The sequence below is a fragment of the Prunus mume genome, linkage group LG5, assembly GCF_029339155.1.
Source record: "Prunus mume cultivar Tortuosa linkage group LG5, ASM2933915v1, whole genome shotgun sequence".
In the NCBI taxonomy this organism is placed as follows: Eukaryota; Viridiplantae; Streptophyta; class Magnoliopsida; order Rosales; family Rosaceae; genus Prunus; species Prunus mume.
The window spans coordinates 23852047-23868487 of record NC_142702.1 but is presented as its reverse complement, the minus strand read 5'-3'; the positions used below and the strand labels follow the sequence as shown (position 1 = coordinate 23868487).

The 16441-nt window shown below is 35.8% G+C and overlaps 3 protein-coding genes and 1 pseudogene across 3 annotated transcripts; all 4 read right to left on the bottom strand.

The window, feature by feature from the left end:
- Positions 1-63: 63 nt before the first annotated feature.
- On the bottom strand, positions 64-2756 carry LOC103332323 (zinc finger protein). Its single transcript, XM_008235043.2, has 5 exons — positions 2445-2756; positions 1263-1493; positions 1022-1103; positions 549-615; positions 64-424 (listed from the first exon to the last, which is right to left on the bottom strand). Exons 2-5 carry the CDS (start codon positions 1384-1386, stop codon positions 371-373), a joined length of 327 nt encoding a protein of 108 aa, XP_008233265.1. The 5' UTR covers positions 1387-1493; positions 2445-2756; the 3' UTR covers positions 64-370.
- A 730-nt stretch (positions 2757-3486) lies between these two features.
- LOC103332322 (uncharacterized) lies at positions 3487-10383 on the bottom strand. Its single transcript, XM_008235042.3, is given in 14 exon segments — positions 3487-4435; positions 4672-4865; positions 5143-5205; positions 5618-5657; positions 5743-5785; positions 5788-5878; positions 6009-6119; positions 6419-6480; positions 6981-7080; positions 7371-7451; positions 8856-8900; positions 8985-9074; positions 9144-9222; positions 10031-10383. Coding segments are annotated over 14 exon segments (1692 nt in total). The 5' UTR covers positions 10288-10383; the 3' UTR covers positions 3487-3999.
- Positions 10384-10894: 511 nt separating this feature from the next.
- On the bottom strand, positions 10895-12086 carry LOC103332474 (putative 3-hydroxyisobutyryl-CoA hydrolase 3 pseudogene; annotated as a pseudogene).
- A 359-nt stretch (positions 12087-12445) lies between these two features.
- Positions 12446-13968, bottom strand: LOC103332321 (3-hydroxyisobutyryl-CoA hydrolase 1-like). The gene is made up of 2 exons (XM_089051532.1): positions 13622-13968; positions 12446-13382 (listed from the first exon to the last, which is right to left on the bottom strand). The coding sequence occupies exons 1-2, from the start codon at positions 13940-13942 to the stop codon at positions 12534-12536; spliced, it is 1170 nt and encodes a 389-aa protein (XP_088907658.1). The 5' UTR covers positions 13943-13968; the 3' UTR covers positions 12446-12533.
- Positions 13969-16441: the final 2473 nt, after the last annotated feature.

Sequence of the window (16441 nt, the reverse complement as noted above, 5' to 3'; positions counted from 1 at the left end):
GGTAGACGGATTGAAACACATGATCCTCAGAAGTTGGACCTCTGATGGCAAAGAAGCAACAAATACAACTAACTTCTCCTTTAAATTATTAATAGTCATAGTTCAGAATTAGAACTGAGTGGGATTACATTAATTTTTTTCCCCAACAATTGAAGAGGTAATTTTTTTCCCCAACAATTGAAGAGGTAATGTTGTACAATATCTAGATTTTACAATGCAAAGAATTAAGAAGATGAAAAAGGATTTTCCTTTTGTTCCTAGCAATGCTTTCCCAACTCATGTATCAGATCATCTACATGAAATTAGATTATATTTAGGGACTGTAAGGGGTTTTCATGACTTCTTCAACTTTAATCTGTCTCCACACTGTCTAATCGAAGAGGCCTTCATCATGCCATATATCAACTAAAAAGTCTACCATTTCCTGTACAGTACACAGGTCACTTAAGTTCGCCATACAAAGAAAACGTCATTACAAGATATCGCAAAATCTGATTCTACAAATGAAACACATTGAATCATCTTGGGAAACAAACAAAAAAACTTACAGTTAAGGGGATTGGCTCAGGAAAAGAGTCATGCGTCGAAAGCAGATCTTCATATGCTGTTGACCAGCTGCAACATAAAATTTTGCATCATCTTCCAGAAATTCTTTCAGTAGCTATAATTCAACCGAAATAATTGGGCAAAGCCACAGATTATCATCAATAATCATGACGGAGGTATGTAAGTTATTGCCATCAACACCATTCTAATGTTACAGGAACTTCTTAGCTTATGTTGGTGTTTAAATTTGAAGGTGGAAAATATTTGAAAACACGCACCCACACCAACATATATATTAGTATATAACATTCCAAAACAGAAAAAGAAGCACCTTTTTGGCAAACCTGCAAACTAAAATTCAAGAACTGAGATAGAGGTTTCTAGTTTACTAACATCCATGATGTAAATTCTTTAATTGTCACTATAACAACAACTAACTCCATTCTATCCATGATGCTTTTTGAAGAAGAATTACCTTATGATTGGATCCTTTGCCATTCTTTGCATCCGCTGATCACCAACCCACTTTTTTCTACTCTCATGCCAAGCAATTGCAGCTACGAGGTAAATTAGCTTGATTATCTCTCCAAAGAACAAAATGATCGATACCAATTACTTAATGACAAAAACAAATCAACTTTTGTTTTTTGGGTTGTTAGGAAATGATAATGGGGACTTACATCGTCATCAGAGCAAATATTATCTAAAGAACTTACCATAATTAACAAATACAGGAGTGCTCGATTCTTTTTCTGCAGGCCTTTTTTCTTCATTGGTAGATTTAGAATGAACTAAAGATTGCTTTTCATTGTAACAGGAATTTCCAGTATTCACCTCCATTTTCTCCAAGTTGAGTGACCATTCCTTTCTGTGACGACACTAAGGTTGTTGAGAACTGTTTCTTTTGAGAAGCACCTTCCAGTGTTTTTACTAACACATATGGCCACCTGAAATAAAAGCAAAATTTTCTGAAGCAATTACTGCTTAGCAATATGGAAGCTCCACCAGGTGACAAACAGAGAAACGAAAGATAAATGAAGAAGAACGTATCATGTAGCACCTGTTGTTAAACATAAATAACTACCTATAGGCAAATTACTAACTTCATAAGCTCCACTATTGCATATAATTGATTTAATTATAAAGTCATATGCAACCATGTTGAAATATCCAAATATTACTTTCCTCAAGCTTTACAATATTCCAAGAATAGGGCCTGCAAATTCAATTCTGCATATTTTACCATCCATGTTGATTGCAAAAAGTAAGCATTGTTTTCATGCCTTTCATCATTTACCCAGAACCGAGCTTAAAAGATGATTCTTTGATAACAAAACAAAGAGGCTACCGTAAGAACCGTGACCTAATTTGACAGAAACCCAATTGAAAGAATGACCCTTGCAACAAGAACACAAGTCATGATAATGATACAGAATTTACATTTCAATTCTTCAAGCAAAAATATAAATCATTCTTTGCAAACCCAGAACATAGATAATTCAATAATGAACCCAGAACCAAAGGAACTTAATCTTTAGGTATTAACCTTTAATCCATTTTCTTCACCTCCAAACTAACTAATTTACTTCACATTTATTTCCTTTTTGTTGCTGTACAATGAAAATAACTAAAAGACCATATCTTTAAGGCAATTTTCAAAGATTAAAATGAAACACTACGTAGAAGATAACCATATCAGAAAAGATAGATCCGGAGAAAAAGGGGAAGTTGACAGAAATGGAAAACCCACAAGATTTTCAAACATTTCCAATGCATTTCTTCCATAAAAGCCAAAAACAAAACAACCCCATTTGAGATCTATGAGCACACTTCATACCAAAGCCGGAAACTCATAAGAAAAAGGAAAAACAGAGATGAATTTAATGCTAGACAAGTACCTTGTTGCCTACGTTCCACGGGAAGCGTTCACAGATTACAAAGATTGAGAGGGAGAGAGAAAGAGTGTGAATTTGGCTAATGAAAAATAGGCGGGTTTGGTTTGGGTGAGCAACAATGCAATAAGAAGAATTAGAAACGTTTCTTTTGTTTTTCTGGTTTTCTGGTTTTGTTGGCTTCGTGCAGTGGTTTTCAGTGACTCTCTGTTGCCGACGTGGATGTGATTCGGATTGGACTAAAAAGTTTCTCCACAAATTGAATTTTGAAGTCATGAGACAATGTCTTCCAGCCACCTCCGCCTCCAACTCCAACACGAAATTTAATTTTGAAGAAAAGTTTCTCTTTTTCTCTTTTTTTTTTTAGAAAAAGAAAATATCACTTTTTTAGACGCCCACTTAAATAGTTGAGTACTTTTTCTTCACACTCACCACAAAAATTGGACTTTTACTAATTCTTTGGTCAAAAGTTATCACTTTTTATTCTATTTTATTATAAGAAAAATTGGTCACTTCTTCTCAAACTTTACAATAACTAGCCATTCCGCATGTGTGGAGGCTTTCTTTAAAAAAATTTAAAATTTATTTTAGAATTAAAAAAGATAATTGGTAGTCGTGTTTCATAAAAATAGGATCCTTTATCTGATTTTTCTTTTAATTTTAATTTTTTTTAATATGAAAAGGTATGAATTTACTATATTATCCTTATTTAATTAATAATTTCAATTCTTAATGTTTACATTAACCAAAGGTATTTTATGGTATCTTGAATGTTTTACCATTCTCTGCCTTTTGCTTTATATATATAGATTATATAAAATTCACTTTTAAAAAAAAAGTCACCACCACTTCTTCTCAATGCATAACATTGTTTAAAGTTTAGATAAATAAAGAATTACCCCCCCCAAAAAAAAAAACTTTTAGAGTGCTTCCATTTTTATTTTTTGGGTGCACGTGCTTCTATTCGTATTCTTAATTTTGTTTATCTCAACACCACAAGTTTTCTTTTTCTTGATGGTGAGCTCGACAAGTTCGGTGTAGTGGAAGCTTTCACGAGGAACAAAAGAGATATTTCATTTACAGAACAAAAGAGTCATTTCATTTACAGAACAAACGAGTTATTTCATTTTGTTAATATTTTCATGAATGAGAAGCTGTGGATTTCTACTTGGGAAATCTGCTGTAGAACATAACATATCACCAGACCAAAAGCCATCACCAGAGAAGAGCATATCACTACCAGTTGCGGGCCCCAAAAAAAACGGGACGTTTAACTTAGAGCTTAACTCTGATTGGCCTTCAGACCCAAAAAAACAAAAAACTCTTATTGGCCTCCTCAAATTTCCACATGGACGATACATCTTTGCTTATGATTATGAGAACCACTGCTGACTGGTAAATCTTAAGCTCAGATGATGCTTGGTAGTGAACTACTGAAGGAGGACTGTGATGGGTGAATCCTTGCATTTGCGGATCTCTTTCTTTTTGCTGGAAATTTTTTTTGCCTCTCGATTGCAGAAAATATTTTAGCACCACTATTTACAATAAAAATGCACCTCTATCAGACCTCTCCTGAGAAAAGTTGCAACTTGTCTTCACTCACGCAACCAAGTAAACCTTTTCCCTGAGAACGTGCGTACTTCACATCAAGGATAGGATGTTGATGGGGTTCAAAATTCTGGCTCATTTTTAGACTTGGCAATTCCCGCAGCTTCAGTCCACGGGTCACTTCGTCACCATACGCAAACAATGGGTAGCAGTTCGGTATGTCTACCATGGCAGACTTTGTCAGATGAAAGTCACTTAAATGAACTGGCACAGATCCAATCTTATGATAAAAGCAACCAGCTACCCTCTTGATAAGAACTTGAGAACCCCCAGTCTCACTGGATGTCTCGGTTTTAGGACGATATGATGCAACAATGTCATCAGTTGAGGGACTGTAAGCAACTGATACACAAGCACCTTGATCCTCTGATCCAGGGACCAGAAAGGGCCTTCAAGAGATGTTTAGATACAAGTTAGTTAGAATGTCAACCAGTTCATAACATGCTGTCTTTAAGCATTGCTGTTTCTATTACTAGAAAGTGAACATGCTACCATATATGGAGCATTTTGATATTCTATTTTAGCTTTTTCAACTTTTTAACAGTGAGAAGTTAGCCTTTTTAGAAGAGCTGACACAACATATTATAACCAAATGGACTAATCATAACAAGTTCATAAGACTAACCTTTCACTAGGACTACCAATGTTCCACATGCAAGGGCCACTGCAAGAAGCAGTAAGCAATTTCTGAGTTCTGTGACTGAAAGCACGGTTTTGCCGAAGGGAGTGTATAGTATGAATTGGCCGGGGGGTCAGCCCAACGAAAGAGTGCAGAGGAGTCTGGCTATGACGCATATCAAACATTAAAAGCATACCATTCTGCCAAATTATGAATGAGATGATCAGCATTCCAACAATAAGCTAATATTTATCAAATTATAATAGCATGATACTGAATAGTTAAAATGAATAACACATTGAAGGCCAAAATCATCATCTCAACCAAAAATGGACACAGAAAGGGGTGAACAGATATGGATCTGCTACTACAATATTTAAAATGACACTATGCAGTATCATATCATGTAAGTATAACCCACTTCATAAACAGACCCAAATGATTATAAGCATATAACTAATAGTTAAGGATCAAAACCTGTAAACCAGCATATATATGATGTGGACTGTTGAGATCCCATGAGCACGACCATGCTTGGCCCTGGATATACCATGTTTATTCAGAAAATAGTAGACAAAATAGAAAAACAAATGGTAATGGTAGTACAACAAATAGTCCATATAAAATTAATTAATGTGGCTCCATAACTTGGAACCAGAAGTACGGCAAGTATAAAATATTATAATACAATATACGCAAGCAATAATACCACATGACTATGAACTTTTAGAAGTCCCACTTCAGGGATCCAATCTTCTGTTAGATCCCTGTAGTCTGCCATGGGGACACTGATTCGATCACAGACACCACTTATTCCAAAATTTTAAAAACAAAAAAAATTGGATGTGCTGCAGTTAAGGAAGTCTGGACACACACACGTCACACACTAGCAGAAAAACAACAACATTTCTTCTCTAGACTTGCAATATAGAGAATAAAGGAAATATTGTACCGGTAAGTCATAATTCATGACAAAATTGTTGCTTCCCATGCTGAAACAAAAAAGGAAACAAGTAAATTCCAACAACAAATTGCACTTAAAGAATCACATTGGCCAAAAGGATAAAATAGGCAAACCTAAGAATTGATAATTTCTTTCCCAATGAAGCTAAAGGGTGAGTCTACCACATGGGGATACACGTAGGTCCTTAATGGCTTTTGTACCTGGAGGTAGCTGTATATCTTCATTTTCTAAAGGATTGATCAAGTTGACCTGTGGCAACAGAAATCTTAAACCGATTATGCATACAAGGTCTGGAAAAGTAATAAACTCAAAGACATGTATATGATGGTGCAAGCTATTTTTTTCCTCTATTTTTTCTGGGGCTCAAAAAGAACATTACTTTCTTCAGCATGTGTGTGCCACCCATTCCCGATATCCTTCGAGCAAGGACCAAAATTTGATAAGAAGCATCCATATCAAAAAGCCTTGCACCATCTACTGCCAACTCATGCTGTCAATGTTAAATCTATTGCGATTAAACAAATGACATGTAACTAACAGAAGAGAACACTTCAAATGACAAAACCAAGAATCAGCCTCCTAGAATTTTACTCATGGTAGAGGTGAAGGTGTGACAAGCCTGAAAAGCCAACTATTTCATTTGGAGGTTTAAGAAGTATCCATCGATAAATAATATACATCATATGAATTCAAAATTTTAAAATAAAGTCATGGATCACAAGCTTAAGATATCAAACTAGATCAAATTGAAATGTAATAAAGTTGGAGAAAGAATAAGAATAGATGCACCTGTAATTGAAATTTCCAGTGAAGAATTCCTAGTCTGCCAAAATTATGAGCAAAGTAGTGATCTGCATTATGACACAACACCTATTAAAAAAATCCACTAAATCATTATGCACATACTTTAAATGAGAAACAATCAATGTTTGTGCCATGTTGGACCATGATGAGGTGGCTCACAATGCAAGAAAGATTTTTAGACACCAAAAATCATTTGAAAATAAATAAAGAGGTGCAGAAATTCAAATTATGAAGGGCAAAATAAAAACACGATTGTACTAAGGTGATGCACATGCATAACGATTTGAAATACTTAAAAGAATGATAATCTGCTTTCCCTTAGCCTTCTACCCTGTGTAATACTTGGACACCATTGTATTGGGAATCTGAAAGATGATTTACACTATGTGTACTATATATAACCTCTTAGGATCACAAAACAGGCGCTAGCTGTAGTATGCGCAATCTTGGGACCAAAAAGACAAAAAGGCGCTATTTAAGTCTATTAGAAACAACCAACCAACTGAACAGAAATTTGCAAGGTAAAGTTCTCAAAGAGAAATATTACCCCATTGCGCTCCCTGTCCCTGATTACCCTTAGCAGACATAAAACTAAAGGGCTCCATCCCTGTCTCTCCTAAAGGTGCATCATCTCCACAGCAAGGCTTCTACAAAACCAAAATGGGGTCATAAGTGCAAAAGCAGTGAGCAAAGGAGGGATTTAGGCTATCTGAACAGCAAACTCAGATAAAATGAACAGAATAGTAAATGCTTAATTTAAAACTGTTAAACACACCAAAAACTTTGTTGTTAAACTCGAAAGGATACATTAGTGTCCTCCGTAACTTAACTGATCACAGAGAATGAATGCCCAACCCCATAAGGAAGAGGAAATTAAGATGATATATCTCTTGAAGGAAAATTTAGTTTAAGAAATAACAATATGAACAAAATATACCTCCCTGAGGTTGGATAATTCCTTGATTAAATTTTGTTGTACACTGAACAAATCATCTTGTATATCAAGTAAAGAAGCTCTCTGCACATGACAGGAAACAGCATCAAAGCATTCTCAAGCTGATATGAATGACAAACCAAACCTAGGAAAACAGACACCAATGTTATATAATACTTGATTTTCAAACATCACAACAATCTTATGATAAGGATTAATATACTCACTCATGCACATGTAGCAACCAGAGGAGAAAAAAGGGTGAGGGCACGTGTGCCCGTGTGTTACAAAGAAAATTCGGTTGTCCATTACTGGTCAGAGGATCAAAAAGTTAGGATCATCACAAACATTGACCCCATTAAAGTGCTGACCTGAGAGGGAAGAAGCAGCTGTAGTCTCAATCTTTAACATTTTTGCATGAAGATGACGCTCTAAGGAACTAAACTAGCAGCCTAAAATTTCTCTTTGTAGTGGGCTTTATAAAAGAATGTGATTTATGGTGGCGATTATGGGATTGTGCACCCTAGGGTTCAGGGGTTAGTATTTGTCGGCTAGGCTGGCCTATAGCCCAGGCTGCTAGGAAAAAACTCATAAGAAAATTTTTCAGCCTATCTCAACCCTCATATCCAAACCCTCTACAAGGCCCTGCCTGCCCCCTAAAGACCCAACCTGCCCCAACTTAGACTACTGGCTCTGCCACTTCTAAGGTTCTTGGTGATGGTATTGAAATGGCTGTCAAGACCTTGTTGAATAATAGGTACTTGAACAATAAAAGGACTTTAAATTTTACAGCATGTTTTGTGGTTTTGGTTATGAATGACTTTAGCAGAACTTGCTCTTTAGTGGCTGTCCTGGTAAGAGACCATAAATTTTGCAAGTTGATAAATATAATGATGCACTAGTAGAAACTATAACAATAAAATTATGACTAGAGGCAGATCTTAAGATGCTTATGTTGTCAGATTGTCAATATGAACCATTGATTAGGTTGATTCTTGCCTGAATTACAGTCCATATTCATTTTGGCAACATTAGACTGGAAAGAGAACATTACCCTATAACTGGAAGCAGCATGCATGCAATGCGATGGAAGTTACAATAAGAAGAGAAAAAGTAGTGAATGAGAGAGAGAGAGTGGTTTAATAGATGCACTGATCTTCTTTTTTAAAGTTGAAGGGAACATTGATCAATTTCAAAGTTTAGGAAGACACTGGAACTCCAGTCAAAATTTTGGGGAGATATTTCATATTTCCCTTTTCATTAAACATATAGATGCTCAACCCTTTCTTCCACATTATAACAAGGCTGAGGGCCATATACGTAACCAAAAGCCTGACCATAAAGACAGAGAATGATAGATCATGTGCAAGAACAATAATAAATGAGTGATAAGAACTAGATAGAAAAATACAACCAAATTTTAACTATTATTGCAACTAAGAAACCAAACAATATGCAGCTTGCTAATCTGAAAATTGGTAGTCTTACTTCAGTCTTGAGAGAGACGACTTCAGCGTCAAGTGATTTCACTTTCTGCAGAGGTAGAGTTCTTATTCAAAACAATATCCATCATTAATATTTGAAACTTGATAACATGAGATAATACATGATTATCACCTTTTGTAGACTTTCATCAAGCACAACTACTGGTGATGCATAAAGCTTTATTATGTCCTTCAACTTGTACTTTGTATTGCATTGTGGACACTACAAAAGAAAATTATGGGTGAAATGAATGTAGACAAATGATAAATAAAAAAAGGGAGCAGAAAGAACCTTTGCAGACGTTCCACCACACTGCTGAATCCATTTACTAATGCAAGACATGCCATATACATGACCACAAGGAAGACAGCTGCAAACCACAGCCATACAACTCCCAAAATTGAGCAAAATATACAATAGGAGAGGCAACATTCCACAAGAAAATGAGCATTAACCATATTTAAAATCACAAGCGGAATGTCAACTAATGTATCAGAATAAAAGCCAAATGACATAGAGAATGAGCTTAGTTAATGTGATTTGCAAAAGATATGATACGTAGAAACACCTGGTGGAATAAGAATGGTGAGAAAAGAAAAATTACTAATTTAGAGATAGGACCGCATAGAACCGTTAGGATTCCCAATTTGAGTTCTGCTCTGCTTCTGAGATGGTCTTGGGTTTATAGGTTAATTTGAGAAAAAGACTTAGGGTGGGTGACCCTGGCAAGGTGATAATTTTTCAAATTTTTGGGTTGCAGTATTTTCTTTTTCCTTGCATATTTCTGAATCTCCTCCATTGATTCTTAAGTTTTAGAATGATCTTATTTGCAGGTTTCAAGTAAACTATTAGAATGAAATAGCAATTTTTTCTAAAGGAGGCACAGTTCTACCAATTATTGGATGAAAACAGCTTCTACAAGAAAACCACAAAATTTACAATGACATTAAATGTAACATAATCGCTTCTCCCAATGTAATCAACAATCCGTTTCTAAAGAACACAACTTTACTGATTAAAAAAAGAGAACAAACTTCCAAAATCATCAAACAATTGGGAGATTGTACTATTATAAGAACAAAAAAAAGAAAAGTTCAACAGACGTGAAAACAAAAACCAGCAAATTTTCAATGAAAATCAAAACTTTTCCACGGAACCCAAAAAATGGTATCTCTAACCTGACTTGATGATCGCCTTGGGACGACCACGACTCCATACAAATAGGGCAAAAGAACCCCTCCGAATTGCTCACACTGAAAACCCTCTTCCTTGTACCTTCTTCCCCTTCGTCCCTCTTATTGGAAGACTGAGAAGGCAGGATTTCTTGGCCCTCAGGCATTGGAGTTCGACCATCGGTTTGCTGTTGTTCTTCTTGTTCTTCTTCACCATCGATAAGCATTGCCACGACACTATCAGAAGGCACAGAAGTAGACATTGTGAGCTCGTCTCTCTCTAAGCTCCGGCGTTCGGGAAGTAAAGTCGTCAGTCATGCAAAGGAAGAAGAAGAAACAGCGTTTTGTTTTGTTTTTTTAATCGTTTACTTGAGATTGAGAAAGTGGTGCCGCCAAAATCTGCTTGGGTCACCCAAACCCAAAGCATAAAATTCTGGCCCAGTCAGTTTTCTTCTGAAGCTCAATCCTACCTGGATTCATTTTCAAAGCCCAAATTTCATTGGGCCGAAACAATACGAGCCCAAATATGTGTTTCTTCTTGAGTCTCCGAAGATCCTCTTTGGACACCGACCAAATTTTTTAACAACAATACTCGACTCATTCTAAGGAAGGAGCTAGCACTAATCTTTTAAGCAATATTGCATCTGAGATATCGTAATAAGGGTTATAGCGGGATATTCTCAATATATCTTGTTTGTAAAAGCTTTTATTCTCCAATGTCGGATACTCTCAACGTATTCATACTATCTTATTTTGTATGGTTTATATCAGAGCACTTAAGATATCTTAATGTATGGCTTGAGATATGTCGGATACTCTCAACGTATTCATACTATCTTATTTTGTATGGTTTATTTGATATAAGAGCACTTAAGATTTCTTCAATGTTGGTCTGGAAAAGCACTTGTCAATGACATCCATTTTGTGAAAAGCACTTTTCTCATTCAGAGTCGGTTGCTGCAGCGAGTATTCGTCTATAATTGCTGAGATAGAAGCAAGATCACAGCTAGATGAAGTAGCTGAAGCTGCTCTCGAAATTAGAGCTTTTTCCAATAGAGGCAATTTGGCTGAGGGAACAAAGTGAGTTGCTAGACCACAAGCAAGTATTTCAGCACCATCCAACTTTGGACCTAATGGCGGAACCATGAATTTTTTAACGGGTGAGGTAGCTAAAAATTTTGACGAAAACAAAAGTATACATTAAATCATATAAATCATGCAATTCATAACTACATTGATTTCTAATAAGAATTAACATAAAACATATATATATTAGATGCAATAAAAAAACACATATTATTAAAATGAATATATGTTTAACAACATAATTAAAAGTGTACCTATAGAAGTTGTGCCTTGAGATCCTTGAGAGAATTGAAATATTTTGCTATTGTCATCTGAATCCATCTTGTTGTTAATCAACCTATCTATCAAATTATATCTTTGTGACTTTTTCGTTTCATCTTATTCGTAAAATGATGAATTTTCATTGAGACAAATCTTTCTCTTATGGAGACAAATCAATGAAAATATTAAAATTGGAGAGTTAGGGATACAAATTTTACCTATGAGCGTAACAAAGAATACAAAAACAGCATGTATTTTTTTGGGACCGTTGCTAGGGCTAAGTTTCACATGTATATTTTTTATTTTGACATATTTTATTATAATCGAGGATACTTCATTATGTGGGAACAATTAGGATATTAGGATTTTTTTTTCTTTCTTTATGTGGGACTTCAAACTTGCAATCTTCTTTACGTGAGAAATTGCCAAGAAGCCACAAGATAATAGCCTTAGCCAATGGACTATATAGGTTTAATACTTTCTTTTCCAAAAAGCTACTTGGGCTATAGCCCAATGTAGTCGACTAGGTAGTTCCGCCCATGCTTGTACCTGTAAAACCCAAATACTCTCCAAAAAATCCAGGAAGTCTTGACAAGAAATAAGAGGCACCTACATCAGGAAACAATCCCATAGCATTTTCTGGCATTGCAAAGATCGAATTCTCTGTTGCTACACAGAATTTGCCGTGTACTGAAATACCAACCCCACCTCCCATGGCAATCCCATTCAGAAATGAAACCTGTTTTAAAAATATATATAAATAACAAAAGATGGTATTGAAAGTGTTAGAATTTTAGGAGGTGTATTTTTTATATTAAACAAGATATGTATAAAACACACTACGTATGTATTTAATTGATAAGTTGGTTGCACATATAGTGTAGTGAGAAAGTTGGGGTGGTGGCCAATGGGTCATAGCTCAATGGTAAGAACATTTGCTTGCATATTACTGGTCATATATTTGAACCCAATGACATATTTTTCTTTTAAACTTTGACACACACGCACAAAAAAGAAAAGTTGGGGTGGTGTGGTGTGGTGTGGTGTGGAGTGAGAAAATGTTGGGTTGTGGGGTGTAGACGAATAAAATTGGAATAATATTAGGGAGGGAATTGAAATATTTGATAGGTATAAGTAGAAGCACCCCAAAATCACAATTAGCTCAAAGCTTGGCATTGGCAAATACATTCACGTTCCATCTTTGAGGGAGCTTTAACTCTTCATCACCATCCAACCTAGAGAAGTAGTGGTCAACCATATCCTCAGTGATGAGCTCCAAACTAGAAGGCTTCCACTTTGGTTTCTTGTCCTTGTCCCACAAGATAGCTCTGCAACCTTCTCTGAAGTCCTTGCTGATTTGCCCTCTCATAACATGACAACTTATTCTGTACTCGCGGGCAAGGCATTCATCCATTGCCTGCACCCTTCCTTCTCTAATGGATCTCAAACAAATCTTCAAGCTCATCGGAGACGCCTTCTTCAGTGATTGAATCGTTGAAGCTAGCCATTCATCACCTGCCTTGTTTGCATCTGCTGTAGTAACCTCCTTCTCAAGGGCACTTAGGATATCTTCAACTGTTGGTCTGGAAAAGCACTTGTCAATGACATCCATTTTGTGTAAAGCACTTTTCTCGTTCAGAGCCGGTTGCTGCAAGGAGTATTCGTCTACAATTGCTGAAATAAAAGCAAGATCACAGCTTGATGAAGTAGCTGAAGCTGCTCTGGAAATTAGAGCTTTTTCCAAAAGGGACAATTTGGCTGAGGGGACAAGGTGAGTTGCCAGACCACAAGCAAGCATTTCAGTACCATCCAACCTGGCACCTGTGAGACCCAAATACTCTCCAAAAAATCCGGGAAGTCTTGACAAGAAATAAGAGGAGCCCACGTCAGGAAACAATCCCAGAGAATTTTCTGGCATTTCAAAGATCGAATTCTCTGTTGCTACACGGAATTTGCCATTTACTGAAATACCAACCCCACCTCCCATGACAATCCCATTCAGAATTGAAACCTATTTTAAAAAAATATAAATAACAAAAGATGGTAGTGAAAGAAATTATACGAAAACTTCGAGCCTAACAAAAGAAAGTACGATAAAACTAATTGTACCATCTCGACTAGGCATATGTGACTTACGCCATACAGTATACTAATTCACCAGTTGAGATGATACAAATAACAGCAAAAGTATCCAAAAAAAATATTAAACCTAGATTTTGAAGACATTATGGAAATTAATTTCAGACTTGCCTGGGGTTTGCTGCATGTTGCTACCAAGTAGGTTAAGGTGAGCAACTTCTCACCAAATTTTTCACCAAATTTCAGATCTCCTTCAAGAAAACGAAGATGAACGGTGGCTACATCGCCGCCAGCACAAAATGCTCTTCCTTTACCCTTGAGAATGATCAACCTGGCATTGACATCGTCCTCATAGGCCAAGAAAAGTTGTGACAGCCGAGAGAGCATTTCAAGGGAGAGGGCGTTCAGCTGGCGAGGCCTGTTTAGGGTCAATATCCTTACAAACAAAATCTCCTGTATCAGAACCTGGTCATCGAGTTGGAAAGAAGCCATGGAAAATGATTAATTGATGTATAGAAATTAAATCGATAATTGTAACGAAAGTTTGAAACCTAGGTGCAACTTTTTATAGGGAGGTGGAGGAATTGGAAGGCAAGCTTTTCTTTAAGTAGAAGGTAGGCTAGCTTTTTTTTATTTTATTTTATAGCTTCTACATATTGCATGCCTCTGTCTTTTCTTTTTTGTCTTTTTCGAACCAAAACAAAAACAAAAACAAAAAAACCTATTTATACCATTTCAACTTACAATAGAAACAACAGAAAAATATTTTACCGTTTCATTTTGGCATGATTTTTTTTAAAACATTGACAATTAAAATTATGCAAATATTATGACAGAATTTGAGAATTCGGCCCAAAATTAATTGACATTACAGATATTGTTGACTGATTTAAAATGTGAACTTGCACAACTTGCCTTTTTTTCTGACAGAATTTAAGAATTCGGCCCAAAATTAATTGACAGTACATGTGCTGTGGGTGGGGGAGGAACTGCTACTAGGCTGGGCCAGCATTAATGCATAAATTGGCCCTTGGCAGAAAAAAATTGTTCACACGCTTGCCTGCCTTGGTGTTCCGTTCGTAAATAAGCAGCATAGGCAGAGAACAGATGGGAAGAAAAGAAAGAAATAGCAGAACATGGTTAAAGCACAATTTAAACGGGGTTTGGTATCTACAATTTGTGCTTGTGTATGGACAATATTTTTCTACCATTCAAACTTCATAATTTTAGCCTTAAAATATAATATACGTCTTTTAAGGTTCCGTTTGATAACCATTTTAATTTTAGATTTTAGTTTTCAATTTTTGTGTTAGAGTGATGGACAGAAAAGAGGGAGAATGGGAGTGAAAATAAGTGTGAAGATGAGATTGAGAGGGAAGATGAGAGGGAAGAGTAACAAAAGTGAAAACTAAAACTAAAAACTCAATTCTATTTGAAATTGTTTTCACTTTCAAGTTTTTATTTTTATTTTTATAACATTTATTACACGTCCCTCCCCTCCCCTCCTCTCTCATTCTCACTCTCATTTTCCTCTATACTCTAGCACAAAAAATGAAAACTAAAAACTAAAATTGAAATGGTTATCAAACATGACCTTAAAATTTTCATGCCCTAAATATCAAATACCTCTCATGACTTATTTCAAATTGCTTGAAGAAACTGGAAGGATATATTCCAAATCACATTTAAAGGAGGAGTGTCATTTTCTTTTTCTGGTGGAGGACATGAAGAATGAGTATGGATATTCAATTTGTTTTGCAGCATCTTCCTACTATATATTATAATAGGTTAACTACATAAAATAAAACTACCCAATTTTTGGAGGTCGTTTTAATTAGTATCAAACTTTAAAAAATTTGCACGTAAATTCCCAACCTCAGGAAAAACATACAAATTAAAAGCCACACAATCCCATCTTCCAATGTAATCAACAATCCGTTTCTAAAGAACACAACTTTATTTTCACAAGTTTTTATTTTCACTTTTATTACTTCTCCCTCCCCTCCTCTCTCAACCTCACTCTCATTCTCACTCTCATTTTCCTCTATACTTTAGCACAAAAAATGAAAACTAAAAACTAAAATTGAAATTATTATTAAACGGGGCCTTAAAATTTTCACACCCTTAATATCGAATACCTCTCATGACTTATTTCAAATTGCTTGAAGAAACTGGAAGGATATATTCCAAATCACATTTAAAGGAAGGAGTGTCATTTTCTTTTTCTGGTGAAGGACATGAAGAATGAGTATGGATATTCAATTTGTTTTGCAGCATCTTCCTACTATATATTATAATAGGTTAACTACATTGTTGATGCTTCTTTTGGGAGGTCAACTTAGAGAAAAGGGGGTTGTCTTTAGCAGTGGAGAAGGTGAGGACCTTTGGTAAGGGAAAAGCCTGCATAAGACAAAGTAGGAGAAGCAATCGTTAAGCTTCGGACACCGGTGTGGTGCCGATCAAAGCTCTTCGATGCTTAAGTCAGCTAATGGTGGTAAAATTGGTAGAGTAACAGTAAAAGTAATAGAGAAATTACCCTTTTTACTTGTGTATTGTTCCCTATTTATAGGGAAGTGAAAGTGGGTGATTTGCACAAAATTTTGATGTGGGACTTTGTGCAAGTCGTTGTAGTGGTGACATGTGTTTTGGAGATTAGGTTCGGCAGTCAGGAGCTTTGACAGGTGTCTGGCACCTTGGAAGAGTGTCTTCCTTTGGCAGAAATGAAGACGTGTCTGTTTTGGTGCTAGTCGTTTTAAGGTTGGATATACTCGGTTGATTATGGTATAAACATATATAAAATAAAACTACCCAATTTTTGAAGGTCATTTTAAATTAGTATCAAACTATTTTGCACGTAAATTCCCAACCTCAAGAAAAACATACAAATTAAAAGCCACACAATCCCTTCTCCCAATGTAATCAACAATCCGTTTCTAAAGAACACAACTTTACTGAATTAATACTAAATAAACAAACAAAAAAAGTCTCCAC

Coding starts and splice junctions, on each gene's coding strand:
- LOC103332321 (XM_089051532.1), bottom strand. CDS start 13,942: ATGGCTTCTTTCCAACTCGATGACCAGGTTCTGATACAGGAGATTTTG. Junction 13,383..13,621: donor CAACATGCAGCAAACCCCAG/GCAAGTCTGAAA, acceptor TTTTTAAAATAG/GTTTCAATTCTGAATGGGAT.
- LOC103332323 (XM_008235043.2), bottom strand. CDS start 1,386: ATGGAGGTGAATACTGGAAATTCCTGTTACAATGAAAAGCAATCTTTA. Junction 1,104..1,262: donor TCCTGTATTTGTTAATTATG/GTAAGTTCTTTA, acceptor TTTACCTCGTAG/CTGCAATTGCTTGGCATGAG. Junction 616..1,021: donor GCAAAGGATCCAATCATAAG/GTAATTCTTCTT, acceptor TTTATGTTGCAG/CTGGTCAACAGCATATGAAG.